This window comes from Ziziphus jujuba, chromosome 1, assembly GCF_031755915.1.
Source record: "Ziziphus jujuba cultivar Dongzao chromosome 1, ASM3175591v1".
NCBI classification, from domain to species: domain Eukaryota; kingdom Viridiplantae; phylum Streptophyta; class Magnoliopsida; order Rosales; family Rhamnaceae; genus Ziziphus; species Ziziphus jujuba.
Genome location: NC_083379.1, coordinates 11,541,048 through 11,558,218, shown reverse-complemented (window position 1 = coordinate 11,558,218; position 17,171 = coordinate 11,541,048). Strand labels below are relative to the sequence as shown.

Genomic DNA, 17,171 nt, shown 5'->3' with positions numbered 1-17,171 from the left:
AGAGAGAGAGAGTAGTAAACAAAGCTTTAGTAGCATTAGAATTATCACTTTTCTTTATATTAAAGTTGGTAAGTGGGAGTGAAGGAACAAAGAAAAAACGAAAAGAAAAAAGCTTCAAACTTTCACTCCCAGAAAGAGAAGATGAAGATCACTGTGATGACTGCAGACGAACAGATCCTCTCCCTAGACGTTGATCCTCATGAAACTGTAAAAATAAAACCCTAATTTGTTTTTCTCTCCTTTTATTTTATTTCTTTAATTTAATTTTGTTCTTTGTTTTATTTTTTATTTTCCTTTAATTTGCGACAGGTTGAAAACGTAAAGGCTCTGCTTGAAGTAGAGGTGAGAAAACTGCTTATTTTTGGTTATTTTTTTATTTTTTATTTTTGGCTGTGTTTTCTGACCCGTAATGCAGAAAAAGGATTGAACTTTATAGCTTTAGATCTTTCACTGCTCGTTTACTAGTGCTATTGAGAAGCCTTATGCAGTAGATTTATTTGTTTCTTTGTTTTTCGATTATTTGGGTAACCAATAATTGTGTACAAAGATTGTTTTTTTTGATGATTATTGGTTGTATAATTTCTGATTTGTGGACGTTTTGGAATGGTGCTATAAACAGACCCGTGTACCTCTGCAACAGCAGCAGCTGCTATTCAATGGGAAGGAGATGAGAAATTTTGAGAAACTGAGTGCTCTTGGTGTAAAAGATGAAGATTTGGTGATGATGGTATCTAATGCCGCATCTAGGTACTTTTCTTATAACTTTATTGTCTAAAGGGTTAATAAGTTTGGTAAACCTCTTCACATGGAGTACGAGCACTGTAGCACAATCTACGTTGAGGAATTGGGGTAGTTTTAGTTGAATAGGTTATGAAAGAATTTGCAGGAAGCTAAATGATGCAAAAGATTAATTTTATTTATTTATTTATTTTTTTTTTGGGGGACATAGAATGAAAAACATTAATTTTTTTTTTTGACATAGAATGAAAAACATTATTATTAATTTTTTTTTTTTTTAGTCAAAGAATGCAAAAGAATATTTTGTTGGACTTATATGTGTATTAGCCCATTAGTTTTTGCGCGGATATGTTCAAAGTACCCAACTATATAATGACCACAAAATCCGGGTGTGCTTGGTTTCAATTTTGATAGAAAATATCTCCTTTACAAAATGACCATATTAACTTCTATTGCCAGCATATAGTTTACAGTTGCTGTCCCATTCTTATGTGATTCATAGTCACCGAACCCCAGATGATTTGCATCTGAACTTTTAGTTTTAGCTTTTAGGTTTTGTCATTGCTTGGGTTTGTATGTACTAAGAATTTAATCATGCCTTCTCGTTTTAACTGTTGCAAATTTAAACTATTTCAGTGCTTCTTCGAATGATCTGAGCTTCAATCAGGATGGTTCTGCAGTAGACCCTGGGGCGTTCCAGCAGCAAATTAGGAATGATTCTAATTTAATGGGACAGCTGTTTCAGGTAAAGTAGTATTTTTTTCTAAGCTTTCCTTTTGGTTTTAGGTAAGGTTGTATGTTAAAGTTTCTTATGGTTCTAAAGAAAGCTGCAATAAGATGAATTAGTTTTTCATAATGAACAGTTCTTCCATTTATAACGATTTCTTATTGCTTATCCCTTTATTTCTTTTAATTCCAATGCTGTAATTTTATAGGCATGAACTATTTCTTGAGAATTTATGCCATTAGCCATTTTTTCTTACAGAGTGATCCTGAATTAGCACAAGCTGTTCTTGGGAGCGATCTGAATAAATTGCAGGACATTTTACGGGAGCGTAATAAACAAAGATCTGAATATAAACGTCAACAAGAAGAGGAGCTTGTAAGTAGCCTTTCTGGTTCTCTAGACCCTTTGTTGGTTAAGTTCTGCTCAATTTCTGATTCCTTGTCTTTAGTTGTCATCTGTTTCCATATCTTACTATTTTCTGAAAATGGTTTCTGATGTCTTTAGTTTTTTGGAAACATTTAAGAATTTCAACCGTCAATTAATTATATTTCTCTAGCAAGTTGTTTATTTCTTCTTGTCTTACAAGGCTTCTTAAGTATATGATTTGTCATAATAAACTTAAAACTAACGTTGATTGATGAGGTTGTGAATTTATCTATATTCATGTTATTGTGTGAGGTAGGCCCTTCTGTATGCTGATCCCTTTGATGTTGAAGCACAAAAGAAGATTGAAGCAGCTATACGTCAGGTTTGTATGTGTTTTGTTTTTTTAGGGTAACATGCATGAATATGGCATATAAGAATTCATTCTATTGTAACGTTTTGCAATATTTCTAAATACATTACAGAAAGGTATTGATGAAAACTGGGCAGCAGCCCTGGAACATAATCCAGAAGCTTTTGCCAGGGTGGTAAGTATGAAATCAACTTCTATATGCTGTTTCTTTATTTCATCATCTCTTGGTTTTGTAGGAAGCTTAATTTTTTTTTTCTGTAACCTTCAGGTTATGTTGTATGTTGACATGGAGGTCAATGGTGTTCCTTTGAAGGTAAATAGAAAGTTTTAAATAGTTAAGGATGTGCTATGCTGCTACTTTCCTTTTACCTCAGTTCAGTTTAATATGAGATAACTGAAGGCTACAATGTTTCTTATGTTATTTATGTTACTTTCTCTAATTGTATGACATTCTTGGCCTCCTTTTGACTTTTTGCAGATTCACTTGAGATTGTTATAAGTTATGCAGCTCTTTTGGTAAAATATAGTTGTTGGCTTAATTTTTTTAACTTTGTTTTAGGCATTTGTTGATAGTGGAGCTCAGTCAACAATCATATCAAAAAGCTGTGCTGAGCGTTGTGGGTATGTGTTGTATCCATATCTAATGGACTCTATTTGAATTCTAGTTCATTTAATAATTGCTTTTTTTTTTTTTGTTTTTTTTTTTGTTTTTTTCTCTTAAAACAATGCTTGATACATTATTAAGAGCCATGATTGTATACATCCTGCATGTGTTTGTGCCTCTTATCATAATGCTTAGTAATGCATTGTCAGTTGAACCAGCGAATCAGGGGCTTGTTTCACTGTACTGTACTTGTTAGACTCTTACACATGGACTTTTGGATGTGTTCTGTTTTTTCATGATTGGCTACTAATGTATATTTTTTATTCAAAAAGAGCATGCATGAGTATGTGAAAGATTTATGGCTTAGATAAGGAGAGAAAATTTAAAGTGGTTATGTAACAGTTTTCATTTGATGATATTTTCATTTATATTCTTTTATCCACTCTTTTGATCAAATCATAATAAGTTTTATTTGAGCAAGGATACAACTTTTACTTTAAAATATTTATACAGATCTTTTCACTAGGAATGTTATTTCTGTTTCTTTTCGCATTGTAAAACTTTCAATTGATAAGGCTTTTTGATCTTTTGTTATGGGCATGGTATGTCCCAGATTGCTAAGGCTTTTAGATCAACGTTACAAGGGCGTTGCTCATGGGGTTGGTCAGTCAGAGATATTAGGTCGAATACATGTAGCTCCAATCAAGGTAACATTCACCAGTCTGGAGAATGAATTTCAGATATTTATGTTGTTATTATATTGTTATAACATTTGTGTGAATGGGGGTGCCTTGTTTTTCAATGCAAGTGGTTTCTTGTGTCCTTTGATGTGTTGGATCAAGGATGCACTTGTATACATGTCTGCTTGCATCTTACAGGCATGTATTTCAATGTTTATATACCTCATAAATCTTAAGCTTTGGTTGGATACCAAATTTGTTACGACATTTTCACACATGATTTCTAACTTTTGAGTGATTTCTAACTTTTAAGTATTTACAATTAGATTATTTGACTCATGATAAAAAAACATAACTTACCGATAATCTTTAGCTCCTTTTCATACCATTGAACACCCCCCCTCTCTTTGCATGTCAGATGTATGTGTATAAAGTATACAAACACACAGTCCCTTTTCTATACACAATCGATATAATTTTCCTAATTGCCCTTGTTATTATTAATAAAATTAATGAATTGGATAATGCTAGCATTTAAATGATCATTTTTGATGCTTGGCTAACACATAATTGATATTCTACCGGTAGATTGGGAATATATTTTACCCTTGCTCATTCTTGGTACTGGATGCTCCCAATATGGAATTTCTCTTTGGTCTGGATATGCTCCGTAAGCATCAGGTAGCGTCCTTTATTTAATTAATGGCTTATAGATGCATCTTTCTCTGTGGTTCATAATCTCTTGTCATTTCTGAGTTAGCTTATGATTTCAGTGTATCATAGATTTAAGAGAGAATGTTCTCAGAGTTGGTGGAGGAGAAGTTTCTGTCCCATTTTTGCAAGGTTGGTCTTTCAATCTCCGAGTGCTCTAACACTTAAGAGTTGCTCACTTTTCAATTTGTATATGCATGAGCTTCTTTCTTTGCAACTAAATCTCTGGAAATCATCATGGTCAATCTTTTTGAAAGAAAGACATTTAACTGTCCGTTATGTATCAATTTCAGAAAAAGACATACCTTCTCATTTTCTTGATGAACAAAGGCACTCCAAGCAAGCATCTGGTTCTGGAGATGTGGTAAGTATACCTTTACCTTGGTAGTTTTCCTCTAAGTGAATATTTCTGGATGTTGTATTGACTGATCACATAATTCTGCAGTTTATATCTGATTTCTTAGAACATTTTTATGCAAATTCTGCTCTTGCACATATTATTGAAAAAAGAATTTAGAGGGTCACATTCTGGACTTTTCCATCATCTTCAAAGAGAGATTTCCAAAAACGAATTGTTCTTTCCTCATGCATGAGTGTGAATGTACTATTGTTTGAAAGAAAATTTACATAACAAAGATTGGCTCATAGACAATTTATAGCTACTCTCATTGACTCTGAAAGCAATAGTTTTCTGGATATTAATAACGCCAGTAGGAGTTTATTGGTTTTGTGTGAGGTGAAAAATTGCAGTACTTTAAATTCTTAATTGGGTTAACTCCATCATATACTTGTGGCTCCTACCCCAAACCAAAAAAAAAAAAAACCATTTTCGTGTAGTCATATTTGGCACTGCAGTTCTAGTATATATGCTGAACTCTATCTAACTTTCTTTATTCTTCTGTTACTCTTCAGTTGACATCTGGAACAACAGGTAAAAGCAAAACCGTATCAACAGGAGGCCAGTCTTCTGGTTAGTTTTTGAATTTAGTTGTAGTTGTCAGGGGATACTTCATATTCCATTTATTTTGTATTAGTATGATTTAATTCGTTGGTTCTCACTTCTTGAATTTATTCATATTTGCTTGACATGAAATGGTTTTTCATGATAATGAGTGATTTCTTTCTTCTTCTTTTTCGTCCCTTTCCCATGTGATGGATCTGCAGGAAATGCTCGCGGTGACACAGCTCAGGTAAAAGTTCTTTTTATCTTTGATAATTTCATTGTAGAAATTTAGCCTCTACTATATTATAGCTATCAGTCAACAATTCTTGTTGAGTTTACCGCTGCCGTTATTATACAAGCACTTCATGGTCGGTACAGTTTGTAATGAGAAGAAATTGCCTGAGATTCTATCAAATAATTATGTGGTGCAGGGGAATGATTTTGAAGCCAAAGTTGCAAAGCTTGTTGAGCTAGGGTTCGGAAGAGAGGCGGTCATACAAGCTCTTAAATTATTTAATGGCAACGAAGAACAGGCAGCTGGATTTCTTTTTGGGGGTTGAATCGGACATGTACTTCAATTGATTTATTGGGCGAATAATGATTTATTGGAAAAATTCAATTATAAAAAAAAAATTTTAGTTCAGAAATTGTATATTAGGTAGCTCATTTCATTTAAGCTATCTATACCAGCGAAAAGTGTTGCAATTCAAATGAAAACTTGAACCATTTGATGTTCTAAACCTTTTCCATTGAAATTTTCTTTTCTGTTAGAACTTCCATTTTGTTATAGATCTCTTAATGGTAAATTCTTTTGAGGATTGTTTCTGCGCAAGTAACCATATCACCCTACGACAAGCTAGCTCAACGATTTATCTTGTCACTAAAGCGAGGCTTAGGTGCGTGCAATAAGGCCCGCCTTTTTATTTTTTTAAAAATTTCATCTTTTAAGATTAAATAAACCAATGAAGTTTGTTTGTCTCTTTTTTTTTTTTTTTTTGAACAATAAACCAAAATAAATTAAAATGAAAAAATGACTACTTCTCTATGGTTAGATATCCCCGTAAATTGTTAAGTAATTATAGTATTTATGATTTAAAAGATTATTTTTATTGGAAATCTAAAAACTTGAAATTTTTATAAATCTATTATTGTGATTAGTTCTTGCTAACTTTAACGCATCAATCAGGATGATATAGACTTACATATCTTAACTTTCAAGGTAATGCGTAATAGGGTGTTCCTATATTTTTGTTATCATGAAGCCGCGCCTAAGCTTATTGCCTCACACCTTTTGGAACCTCGATTTAATTTAAAACTACCCTTTTCAAACACATACATCGTCTGCTATGCACATTATCTGCTAGCTGATTATGGTAGGTAATTACATAACACATCCATGATGGAGCAAAAATCAGAGTGGTGGAATAAACTTCCACCTACCATAGAATATGATTCATAGTCTATAAAAAAATAATAATAACAAAAGAGGGAAATAATCATCAATAGCATATAAACTCATGTTCCGTGTAGCAGGCATATGACCTTTAGATACGAAAAACAATATTTTTTGCGATTATGTTTGGTTAATCTGCTGTTGAATGAAGATCCAAGAAAGGAATGTAAGTATGCATGAAATCATAACAATCGAGTAATTTGACATAACAGGCTCCTCACATGTTTAACACTAAGCCAAACTACACTCACTCACAATATTACAAATGAAGAATCAAAACTTTTACTGCCTTACAGAATCAAAACCTTTCTGCCAATCTAGCAGTCACTGCTCTTAATTTTGAATACACCTTTCCAGCAGGTGAACCTAAAATAAGGCTACAAAGAGAGTCCCTAGCAACCTTAATATTTGCAAAAGACCCCAGTATGTGAATCTTGGTGTCTGCAATTACAATCCTAGTCTTTGTAGCATTCTCAATCGCAAACTTTGTTTTACCACCTTTACCAGACAATCTTCCTATGGCACGAGACAAGTGCTCTCCACGAAGAGTCTTAACATCCTTGATCTCAAAAGAATCCACATAGAGCTCATCCATCCGCAGAAGTGCAATGGCGTCTATCACATCGAAACCCATCATGAAAGCATGAACAAAATCGGCAGACTTCTGTAGATTACTAACATCAGGTGTGTCTGTTCTGGTCTTTAATTCAACCTTGCGAGCCTTGAGATTGATTCGAATGTCAATCTTCATCTGCTCATATATTGGCGTGTAGATATCCATCCATGCTTTCTTAAGAGGCGAATAACGATGAGGAGGAACCGAGACTTTCCGGAATTGAATTTGACCATCAGACATCTCATGAGGCTTCAAAGGCTCAAACTTCGGCTTTGGTGGCAAAGAACCAGATGTAGAATTTGGTCCAGAATGATTTTCTTCTACTTCCATGGAAGCAGGAGCCTCCTTAGACTGCATTTTCCAGTTGTTCTAACTCTGAACCTTGAGAGATTCAACAAAATTTAGTTTAAACTAACCTTAAAAAAATAAAATAAAAATAATTGCTGTAAATACAAGGGAAATTGGAACAAAATTTTGAAAGTCAAAATAACCAAAGATAATGAGTTTGGGAAAACAAGGTCATGAAAGTGTAAGCTATTTGTAAGTATATCTAATTATTATGATTAACGGGAATCAGGGATTCCTTGTCCTAGTTCACTCTAAAGTTGCTTTCCCTATCCCTTGTAATAGAGCCAATATTATATTCCTTTCAATTATTTTTCTTTTGAAATGAAAAACCAAATATCAAATTGCAGCAACTTAACCAGCAAAAATGCTCCAGAATCCTATATGCTGAAGCAACAGATAGACGCACGTAAATACCCTGACAGTTAACTAACAGCTTTATGGACAACTAAACTGACCAATGGAAAACAAAAAGACAGGGTTATTGAATAACAAAATCAACTGCAAGAAGCTACATGCAAGATTATTTGAGATCCAAAGTCTTTTTTTCCTTCCACGTCTCAGCACCTAAACATTGTAGCAAAGTGAAAATAAACCTCTGACTCTTAATCTCATCTCACCAGCATCAAACAAAGCCAAGAATTCTAACCAGAACATTTGGCATAAACAATACGATACTTCGAAAAGGAAAAGAAAAACTAAGAAAAGACCAATCTATAATTGATAAGCAAGAGATTCAATCAAACACGAAACATAAAAAGTTTTTCCAAGGGTAAAGTACATGATAGAGTAAGAAAAGTGTAAAAAATATATATATACATATATATATATATATATATATATTATATAATTAAAGCTTGGAAATCTTTTCTACAAGCTCAAAATAGAACAAACATGAAAACTGGCGCAGAACCAGAATGAAAAACTGAAACTTTTTTTTTTTTTTTTTTTAAGAATTTATTCCCTATATAGACATAAAGAGCGCTAAACATATAATAAACAGAAAACGTATAAATTTAACCATACCCAGAAAGCTATAGTTCGTTTACAGCCTAATTTGAATAAAACTTAACAATAATGAAAAATAAAAACCAAATCTTGAAAGCACAAAGAGACGGTTACCTAATCTCAGATATTTCTCAGCGTCTTCGTTTTCACAGAGCGGCACAGAGAGAGGCTCCAAAGAGGAAGCGAGGTACAGCCAGGGTTTTGCTTTTATTCAGTCTTCTGTTATTAATGGGTTGGGCTTGGGGTTATTGGTTGCCCTCTATTAATGGGTTGGGCCTTGTTTCATATATATACACATATATATAATATTTATTTGGAAAATTTGGTCCAATGTCTTTGTAGGAACGACCTTAACGATTTTTACCTTTTCATTTAGTATTTTTTTTATACCTTTTTAATTTATCTTAAAATATTTTTATATCCAAATTAAATATTTTTATTTTTTTAATTTTTTTTCTGTTTTTTTTTTCTTTTTTTCATCCGATTTTTCTCTTCTCTTTCATCATCTTTCCCCCAAAGCTGGCTCATTTCTTCTCATTCATCAAGCTTTCTTCACTTAGTTGCCTTTTTGCCAAACAGCCTCGTTTCATCTCTCTGGTCGTCAAAATTCCATACAAAGAAATTGATGGTTTGGAATTCGAAATTAGGGTATTGTGAAGAAGGAGGACATGGATTTTTATACGAAGCTCAAGGGTGGTGCTTCATGGCGGAAGCAAATGCCCAAGCTTGTTGTTTTGCTTGGCCTCTTTGATAAAACGCTTGGTCTGTTTGCTTTATTTTTCCTTTGATTTTTCGATTTGATTAGTTTTTGGGGGTTTTTTTTAAAACATTTGTGGGTGTTTTTTTTTTTTTCCTGATTAATTTTAGGATAAGTTGGAATCAAAATTAGGATTATGTTTTTTTTTTTCTTTATGGATACTCTAAATATTTAATTATTTTTTTTGAAACTTGTATGCTAAATATTTTAACTAACTGCAGATATTTCTTTTGATTTCATCCAGGTACCAAATCTGTCTCTGTTATACTGGAGGTGCCTGTATGCTTTTAATGCTGTCACTAAAGTTTGGCATTATACCAATTGTGGTGTCAATTGGTGTTCGAGATTTTGATATTGATGGGGAACTTTGGGTCAAATTGAGATTGATACCAACAGAGCCTTTTGTAGGAGCTGTTTCATGGGCTTTCGTTGCACTTCCAAAAATCAAATTCGTGTTGTCACCATTCCGCTTGTTCAATTTAATGGGTATGTCATAAATTCTGAGCCTTTTCTATGCCATATTTGACAGCACAACTGTCATAAAATACACCGTCTTAAGATACTGATTCGTATCTTAGTATAGTTGTTTTTACCTTGTTACTATCTATGTTAACTTATCACACGTACGTGCAAGTAAAACACACATAAAGAGCTGATTTTGATAATGGCATCTTATAATTCCGCACTTTAGGAATATGAACTTCTCTGGAAATGATTGTCTGATCGTGTATTTCCTAGTTTTTGTTATAGACCACCACAAATTTTCATTATCTAAACCCTGTAATCATATCATAAAATTTATGATCAATTTGTTATTGTCTGAGAACTACTTTGCGGGATATTTTTGTTATACTCGCTATGCTTGAATGCAATTCGGCTTTAATATGACAGGTGGATTTGTCAACATTAGGGAGGCTGTTTATCAATCACGTTTTGGCTGAGAACTACTTTGCGGGATATTTTTGTTATACTCGCTATGCTTGACTGCAATTCAGCTTTAATATGACAGGTGGATTTGTCAACATTAAGGAGGCTGTTGGCAAGGTTGAAGGTAAATATTTTTTTTTTTGGGTCTTTTTTTCTTGTTTGTTTGACATTTTCGTATGTTAGTTGCTGCATATTTTGTGTTACTTGGAATTTATTCATGAATTTTGGATTTTGAAATCAAAGGTGGAGTGATTATGGATGCATAACTATGTATTTGATGATTTAGTCTCGGATGATATTTTTTTCCCCAGAGCTTTCCTTTAGCTATTCCTGTGTAGTAAGGCTTCGACCATGCTTAAACCATATTTTCCATGAACAATGTAGCCTATGATCAATCAATTCATAATGTATTTCACTGTTGAGTAACTAACTTTAAAATGCATATTTGCTGCTCGCTTGTTTGAACATTGTAGAAGTGCCAACCCAATTGAAAAGTTATATAAAAGTTCATGGTAGATTAAGTTGAAATTGTTCCTTCTGAAAAAGAGCTTAACTTTCCATGGTGTCACCTCTTTTGAGGATTTTAACTTCCTTTTATTTCCAGGTGATTTTTATGCACGGTGGAGGTCCAACGAGCAATTCCCATCCTAGCAAAGGCATATGGTGACAGCATGCACAAAATTCTGCATGTTGGCCCTGATACTTGTTCAGTGGTTTCTAAATTGCTAAAGGAGAAAGAAACTGAAGCCTCGGGTGTGGAACCATATGACATAGAGGATGCTGATAGAAACTGCAAAGCTCTTATGAAGAAAGGCATTGTGCCTATTGCCGACATCAAGTTTCCACTTCCATACAGGCCAAAATCATTTTCTCTCGTAATTGTTTCAGATGCATTGGAATATTTGTCTCCTAGGTACCTTAACAAGACCCTCCCAGATCTGGCAAGGGTATCTATTGATGGGCTTGTGATCTTTACAGGTGAAAAGATCGTACAGTTGTTAAATAGATTTTGTGAAAGTACAGAGGCTTTACCCTGTATTTTGTTTGTTAATTGCATTTCTATGTGGTTATCTATTGCTGCTCTTTATGCTCTCTTTATTCTGAGTCTCTAGTAACTGTTTTTTTTTGCATTGATTGGCAATCTGTGCTTCCTGAACATAAGATATATGGATAATTGGCACATAAGTATCTTTTAGTGAAGACCATGAAAACCAAATTTTATATGAGATTATGATGTTATCTTCCAATCTTGGTGCATTTTTCTTAATCCCAAGTTTCACAATTATTAAATTGGAATGCTTTAAGATTTTTTCCTTAATGCCTTCCCACATGCCAACGAAAGCAAAAGGTGGTAGGATGTTTTTAAAGTTTTCGTATAAATTATGTTGTAATATTATGAGATGCTTTAAACATTTAATAAATTAAAAGAAGGTTCTCTAATATTCACATTTCTATTTGACAGCAAATTTTGATTTTCCTTGTTGTGTTTGAATGTACTGGACAGTCATAGTATTTAAATGATATCAGTTCTTTGAGAAAACTGCTCTATTATGATGTTCAAACTTCAAAGTAATCTTTGCTTGATACTTATGGTAGTAAAACTTCTATATTGGGATGAAAAATATATGATTGTTTTCTAGTGACATCTTTTGAAATGTCCATTCAGGCTCTCCTGGTCATCGGAAAGCTAAAGTTTCAGAATCCAAATATGGAAGGGTGGTAAGAATATCTGCATTTGAAACTTATTTTTCATATGCTTTTCTTTTATTTCAAAAGTTGTTTAATTCATTGTGATAAGCTATTAACTGCTAACATTTTGTTATTGATCATTTTCATGATAATCTTCCTTTGCTTGAGATGGTGAGATTGGATGGAGAGGTTTAGGAATCAAAGAAAATATAAGGAATTTAAAAAGCTTACCGAAGAAAAAAAAACAACCTTTTTTGCTTTAGGAATGAAAGGTTTTCATTTGAAAGGCTGGTTTATCTTAATATTTGAGCTCATATTATTGTGCTGCAGATATTCCTGTGTCTCGTGGCTGCTTTAGTCTGAATATCATCTTATAAACAATTTAATTTTCTAAATAACCGACACACTGGCATTTTTATTTTTATTTTCCTTTTTGAAGGCTAAGATGAGGAGTTCATCCTGGTGGGTCAAGTATTTTGTTCAGACTAGCTTGGAGGAGAATGAAGCTACTATCAAGAAGTTTGAGCATGCAGCGACAAAGATGTCATGTCTCAAAATGCCAAATTTTTTACCTTATGCCATTCCATTAACATTTTGAATTTTTTTTTTAAAATTTTTTTTATCACTCTTGAAGCACTTGGAGGTGCTATTTTTGATAATTCATCTCAGACGATTTTTTCTGTAGGAGACTATCAATCTTTCCCCTCAGTTGTATTGTTCACAAGAATATGAATTGTATTATTTTATTTAAGTTATTATTTTAAAGTTAAAGCAAGAATGAGTGTGGTATGTGTTCAGAAGGGTCCTATATTGTTATCTGAGTATGCTAATTGTTATATAAACAGATACTTTGGTACTCTCAGTATCCGCTTGGTTTCTCAAGTTGTGAAACAAATTTAATATTGCATCCATTCTTAATCTGAAAGGGGAGAGAGCATATAGAGACACTAGAAGGAAATAAAAACCAGCTGTTAAATTTTTGCTTTTTTTGGAAGGGACTATATCTTAAGTGAATGAAGAAGTGTTAATATATAGGTTAGAAAGTACTTGAAGCGGTAATTTTTCTGGAGAGGTAATTTAGGTTAGAAGGTACTTGAAGAGGTAATTTTTCTAAACCTGTGAGATTGCAGAGAGGAAAAAAAAAAATAAAAATGCGAACCATACAAGAATGTATATATATTATACATGTTGGTAAGTACTCTTTTACTTATTTTGTTCTCTATTATGGAACAAAAATAATGAAAATGAAAATTAGTCTCTCAATCGTTATATCTCTATGATGCTTGCTTTTATCATCTTCATTCTTTAGCCTTTCCAAAACAAAATAATTTTAATTTGATACAAGGACTTTTGCTTAGTTGTGGCATGGAACATAAATGGTTCTTTGTCCTCCAACATCTGCTTAATTAAGGTGGGACCTCTGTTCTTTGCCTTTTTTTTTTTTTTTTGGGGCATTACTAAGTTTCTATAAAGATCTAAACGAGCTCTGCTCCTTGTGTAGACAGTCATTCTCCTTCAAACGTAACAAAATCCAAGTGTCATTTGTTGTAGGGTCCAGTTGGAGATAATTTATTGGGCCTGGATGACAAGGGCAGGTTTGTCTATTATCGTACTTATGTTTCATAATTATCTGCTATATTTGTTCCTACCCTTCGTTTGGACAAGCCACTTTTACCACCAGCACAGCAGAAAAAAACCGATTCAACTATGCTGTGTTTTGATTTACCTTTGTATCGCCTCGTAAGGTCCTATACCTCTGTAATGGCCATGTGGCATATGGGACCATTGATATAGTGCCTATAGTACTAACAGTATCTAGCAGAAGATATCTTTTTAATTCATCATAAAAAAAAGGCACTTTTAATGCTTAAATAGACCCCATCTATATAACCATATGCTGTTATGATATAAAATCTCAAAGCCCCAAACTTAATCATATAGATGAAAGATTAAAATTCCTGGGACCATTTGAACTTGTTTTAATGGTATGCATTAAAATTTAGTTAGTTTTAGATTGGAGAATATTCCCAGCTTGAAAGCTTCTTCCAACCTCTTTTAGATTTGCATTTCTCCTTTTTATAAGTCATCTATTGTATTGTGTTAGTAAAATATCATTTTGTGTTCAGTATTTTGTAAGTTTCTTACTGTTACAAGGATGTTATTAATGCCCAACGGTAATTACCGATACATCGTCGATAATTGACATTTGTCCACCGTCACAAAAGAATCACCACAATTCCATCCGATGATAGTATGTGTTTCCACTAAGAACATGTTAAATCTAGCTTTATTAATGATAACCGTTGACAAAATTAAAGAAAAAAAAACATTAAGAAGTGAAAACATTTAAATAGTGTTTATCCGAAACTAAATAAGAGAGAAACAGACCTTAAGAAGTGAAAACATTTAAAAAAAAAATCAATACGGATGGTGCATCGGTAATTACCGATGCCGACAGTTTCATCGGTAATTATCGAAGGCCCTTCGATAATTACAGTTGACAAATTTTTTGACTCCTACAAGTTCCCTAATATGTGTTTTGTGCAACAACATGCAAAATATACATTCATCACTGATCCTAAATAGAAAAATCCTTATAAAGTTCGGAAAAAGTTCTAAAATTGCCAAAAAAATTTGATTACTGTAGGGCCTTCGGTAATTACTGATAAAACCATCGGTAATCAAATTACCCTTGCTAGAAAAATTACCGAAGGTTTCATTGGTAATTACCAAAGGCCTTTCGGTTATTACAGTTGATAAATTTTTTGACTCCCACAGATCCCTTAATGTGTGTTTCGTGCAACAACATGCAAAATATACATTCATCAATGATCCTAACAGCAAAATCCCCATAAAGTTTGGAAAAAGTTCTAAAATTGCCAAAAAAATTTGATTACTGTAGGGCCTTTGGTAATTACCGATGAAACCATCGATATTCAAATTGCCCTTGCTAAAAAAATTATCGAAAATTTCATTGGTAATTACCAAAGGCCCTTCGGTAATTACAGTTGACAAATTTTTTGACTCCCACAAGTCCCCTAATGTGTGTTTCATGCAACAACATGCAAAATATACATTCATCAATGATTCTAAATAGCAAAATCCCCATAAAGTTCAAAAAAAGTTCTAAAATTGCCAAAAAAAATTTGATTACCATAGGACCTTCGGTAATTACCGATGAAACCATCGGTAATCAAATTGCCCTTGCTAGAAAAATTATCGAAGGTTTCATCGGTAATTATCGAAGGACTTTCGGTAATTACAGTTGACAAATTTTTTGACTCCCACAAGTCCCTTAATGTGTGTTTCGTGCAACATATGAAGAGAAATGAAGGGTATTCAACTTTTAAATGAACTTTGACATGGATATGTTAATTCATACTTTATCAACCACTTTTAAATGTTCTTCTTAAAAAGTGATATAGTAAAAATGTTGGGGTACCATTCCTCAAAATAGTTTTATGTTTGTTTCTTATCTTATGGACCAAATAATGATAATTTTGATAGATTTTCTAGTTAGCATAGCATAGGTCTGATAAAAAATCCTTTGAAAAGTGAAGCTAATTTAATTATACATTACATGTCAGGGCTTTGCTTTAATTAGCAACTGAAATTTGAATTATGTAATACACTAGAGGAGTATGTTTTTGTTACAAAATTTGTCATGATAGAGATATTCTTTTCTGTTATATCTGCAGTATTTTAGAGGCTTAAGTTTTCCTACTATTTCGTTGGTTGGTCCAAATGCTGCAATCATCCATTATGCGTCACAAGCAAAAACTTGTGCTGAGTTTAATCCAGACAGCATATATCTTTTTGACTCAGGAGCAAAGGCTTGTTAGCTATAATTAACTATTATATGTACTTGACTGGTAACGATTATGTAAAAATTACAAACTACATTCATGCACTTATTTTTATTAAATATTTTAGCTAGATAGACTATGTTTTCTATTGATACATTTTTAACTTATAAGTGGTTATCTTTATGGGCATTTATGCAGTATTTACATCGAACAACTGATATAAGAAGGACAGTTCATTTTGGAAAACCATCAGAACATGAAAAACCATGCTATACTGCAGTAAATGCTAATCTGTTTTGTTTTTCCTTTTTATTATCATTATTATTATTATATTTTTTTCAAGTATTGCAAAGTAATTTTGTTTGCTTCATTTTACAGGTCCTCAAGGGTCATATTGCACTTGGAAATGCTCGATTTCCTAATGGAACCAATGGTATTTTATTTTCTTTTTCAAATAATGTATTTCATTTTAGGTGAAATGTATTGACCATATTCTTGTAAGTTTGTGATAGGAAGGTACATGTTCATTTTCCTATAGGGAATGCCCTAAACATTCTTGCTTGAGTTCCACTATGGAAAAATGGTCTTGATTATCGGCATGGTACAGGCCCAAATGGAATTGGGTCTTACCTTAATGTTCATGAAGGCAAGTGTGTTTTACTACTTCTTTCCTTTATTATTTGTGTTTTGATTTCAAGGCTATAGTAAGTTTTCCTTCTTCTTCTTTTTCCCTGTTTAATTCATTTTACACATCGAACAGGACCCCATTTAATTAGTTTCAGACCACATGCTCGAAATGTACCACTACAAATTGTGGACTTCAAATTTCTTGTTTCATTGGAGCTCTAATTGTGGACTTCAAATTTCTTGTTTCATACTTGTTACTATGAGGACATGAGTTTTGGTATAAGGTTGGAGAATGTCCTTATAAGGTTGGAGCTCTAATTGTGGACTTCCAATTTATTTTATCTAATAAATTTTATTCTACATCTTCATAGATCGAGTATGATACAAATAGGAACCGAATAACATTACTACTAGGGTCAGTCTTAAACGACATCGTTTTGGCCTTCGATGACAAAGAGAAATCACAGTTATTGTGTCTTCCCGTTCAATTTGTTTAAAGATATGCCATGACACATAATCGGCTCTTAACATGTTATTTTGTCTTCCCATTTAATTTGTACTTAAGTCTCTCATCTGCTATGACAATCTGCAACTCCCTTCATAGAGAACCCTTAAGAATAATGCAACGTAAAGAATAGCTTAACAATCATTCTAATTGCATACTACATAGATTGAGCATGATACAAAATTGTATTCGAATTTTGTTAATGATAAGTTGTAATATTTTTGTCATGTGTCTTTTAAATTCGAATCAATAAGAGTTTGTTAGCATTATATATTTTTTTGGCCATTGTGTTGTTGGTA

At 32.9% G+C, this 17,171-nt stretch overlaps 2 protein-coding genes and 1 pseudogene across 4 annotated transcripts; 2 read left to right on the top strand and 1 right to left on the bottom strand.

Moving 5' to 3' along the window:
* On the top strand, window positions 1–5,879 carry LOC107417635 (protein DNA-DAMAGE INDUCIBLE 1). Of its 2 annotated transcripts, XM_016026255.4 has the most exons (16): window positions 3–207; window positions 310–342; window positions 620–747; window positions 1,375–1,483; window positions 1,724–1,840; window positions 2,148–2,213; window positions 2,314–2,376; window positions 2,470–2,514; window positions 2,761–2,822; window positions 3,419–3,512; window positions 4,074–4,166; window positions 4,259–4,328; window positions 4,490–4,560; window positions 5,109–5,166; window positions 5,361–5,386; window positions 5,571–5,879. In XM_016026255.4, the coding sequence occupies exons 1-16, from the start codon at window positions 142–144 to the stop codon at window positions 5,697–5,699; spliced, it is 1,230 nt and encodes a 409-aa protein (XP_015881741.2). In that variant the 5' UTR covers window positions 3–141; the 3' UTR covers window positions 5,700–5,879. The 2 variants fall into 2 exon arrangements, with proteins under 2 accessions (XP_015881747.2, XP_015881741.2); XM_016026261.4 differs by lacking the exon at window positions 4,074–4,166 and having other exon boundaries at window positions 1–207.
* Window positions 5,880–6,744: 865 nt separating this feature from the next.
* On the bottom strand, window positions 6,745–8,823 carry LOC107417625 (uncharacterized). Of its 2 annotated transcripts, none has more exons than XM_048467310.2 (2): window positions 8,676–8,823; window positions 6,745–7,589 (listed from the first exon to the last, which is right to left on the bottom strand). In XM_048467310.2, exon 2 carries the CDS (start codon window positions 7,563–7,565, stop codon window positions 6,891–6,893), a length of 675 nt encoding a protein of 224 aa, XP_048323267.2. In that variant the 5' UTR covers window positions 7,566–7,589; window positions 8,676–8,823; the 3' UTR covers window positions 6,745–6,890. The 2 variants fall into 2 exon arrangements, with proteins under 2 accessions (XP_048323267.2, XP_048323269.2); XM_048467312.2 differs by having other exon boundaries at window positions 6,745–7,583; window positions 8,676–8,794.
* A 2,030-nt stretch (window positions 8,824–10,853) lies between these two features.
* On the top strand, window positions 10,854–12,683 carry LOC112490510 (probable pectin methylesterase CGR3; annotated as a pseudogene).
* The last annotated feature ends 4,488 nt before the right edge of the window (window positions 12,684–17,171 follow it).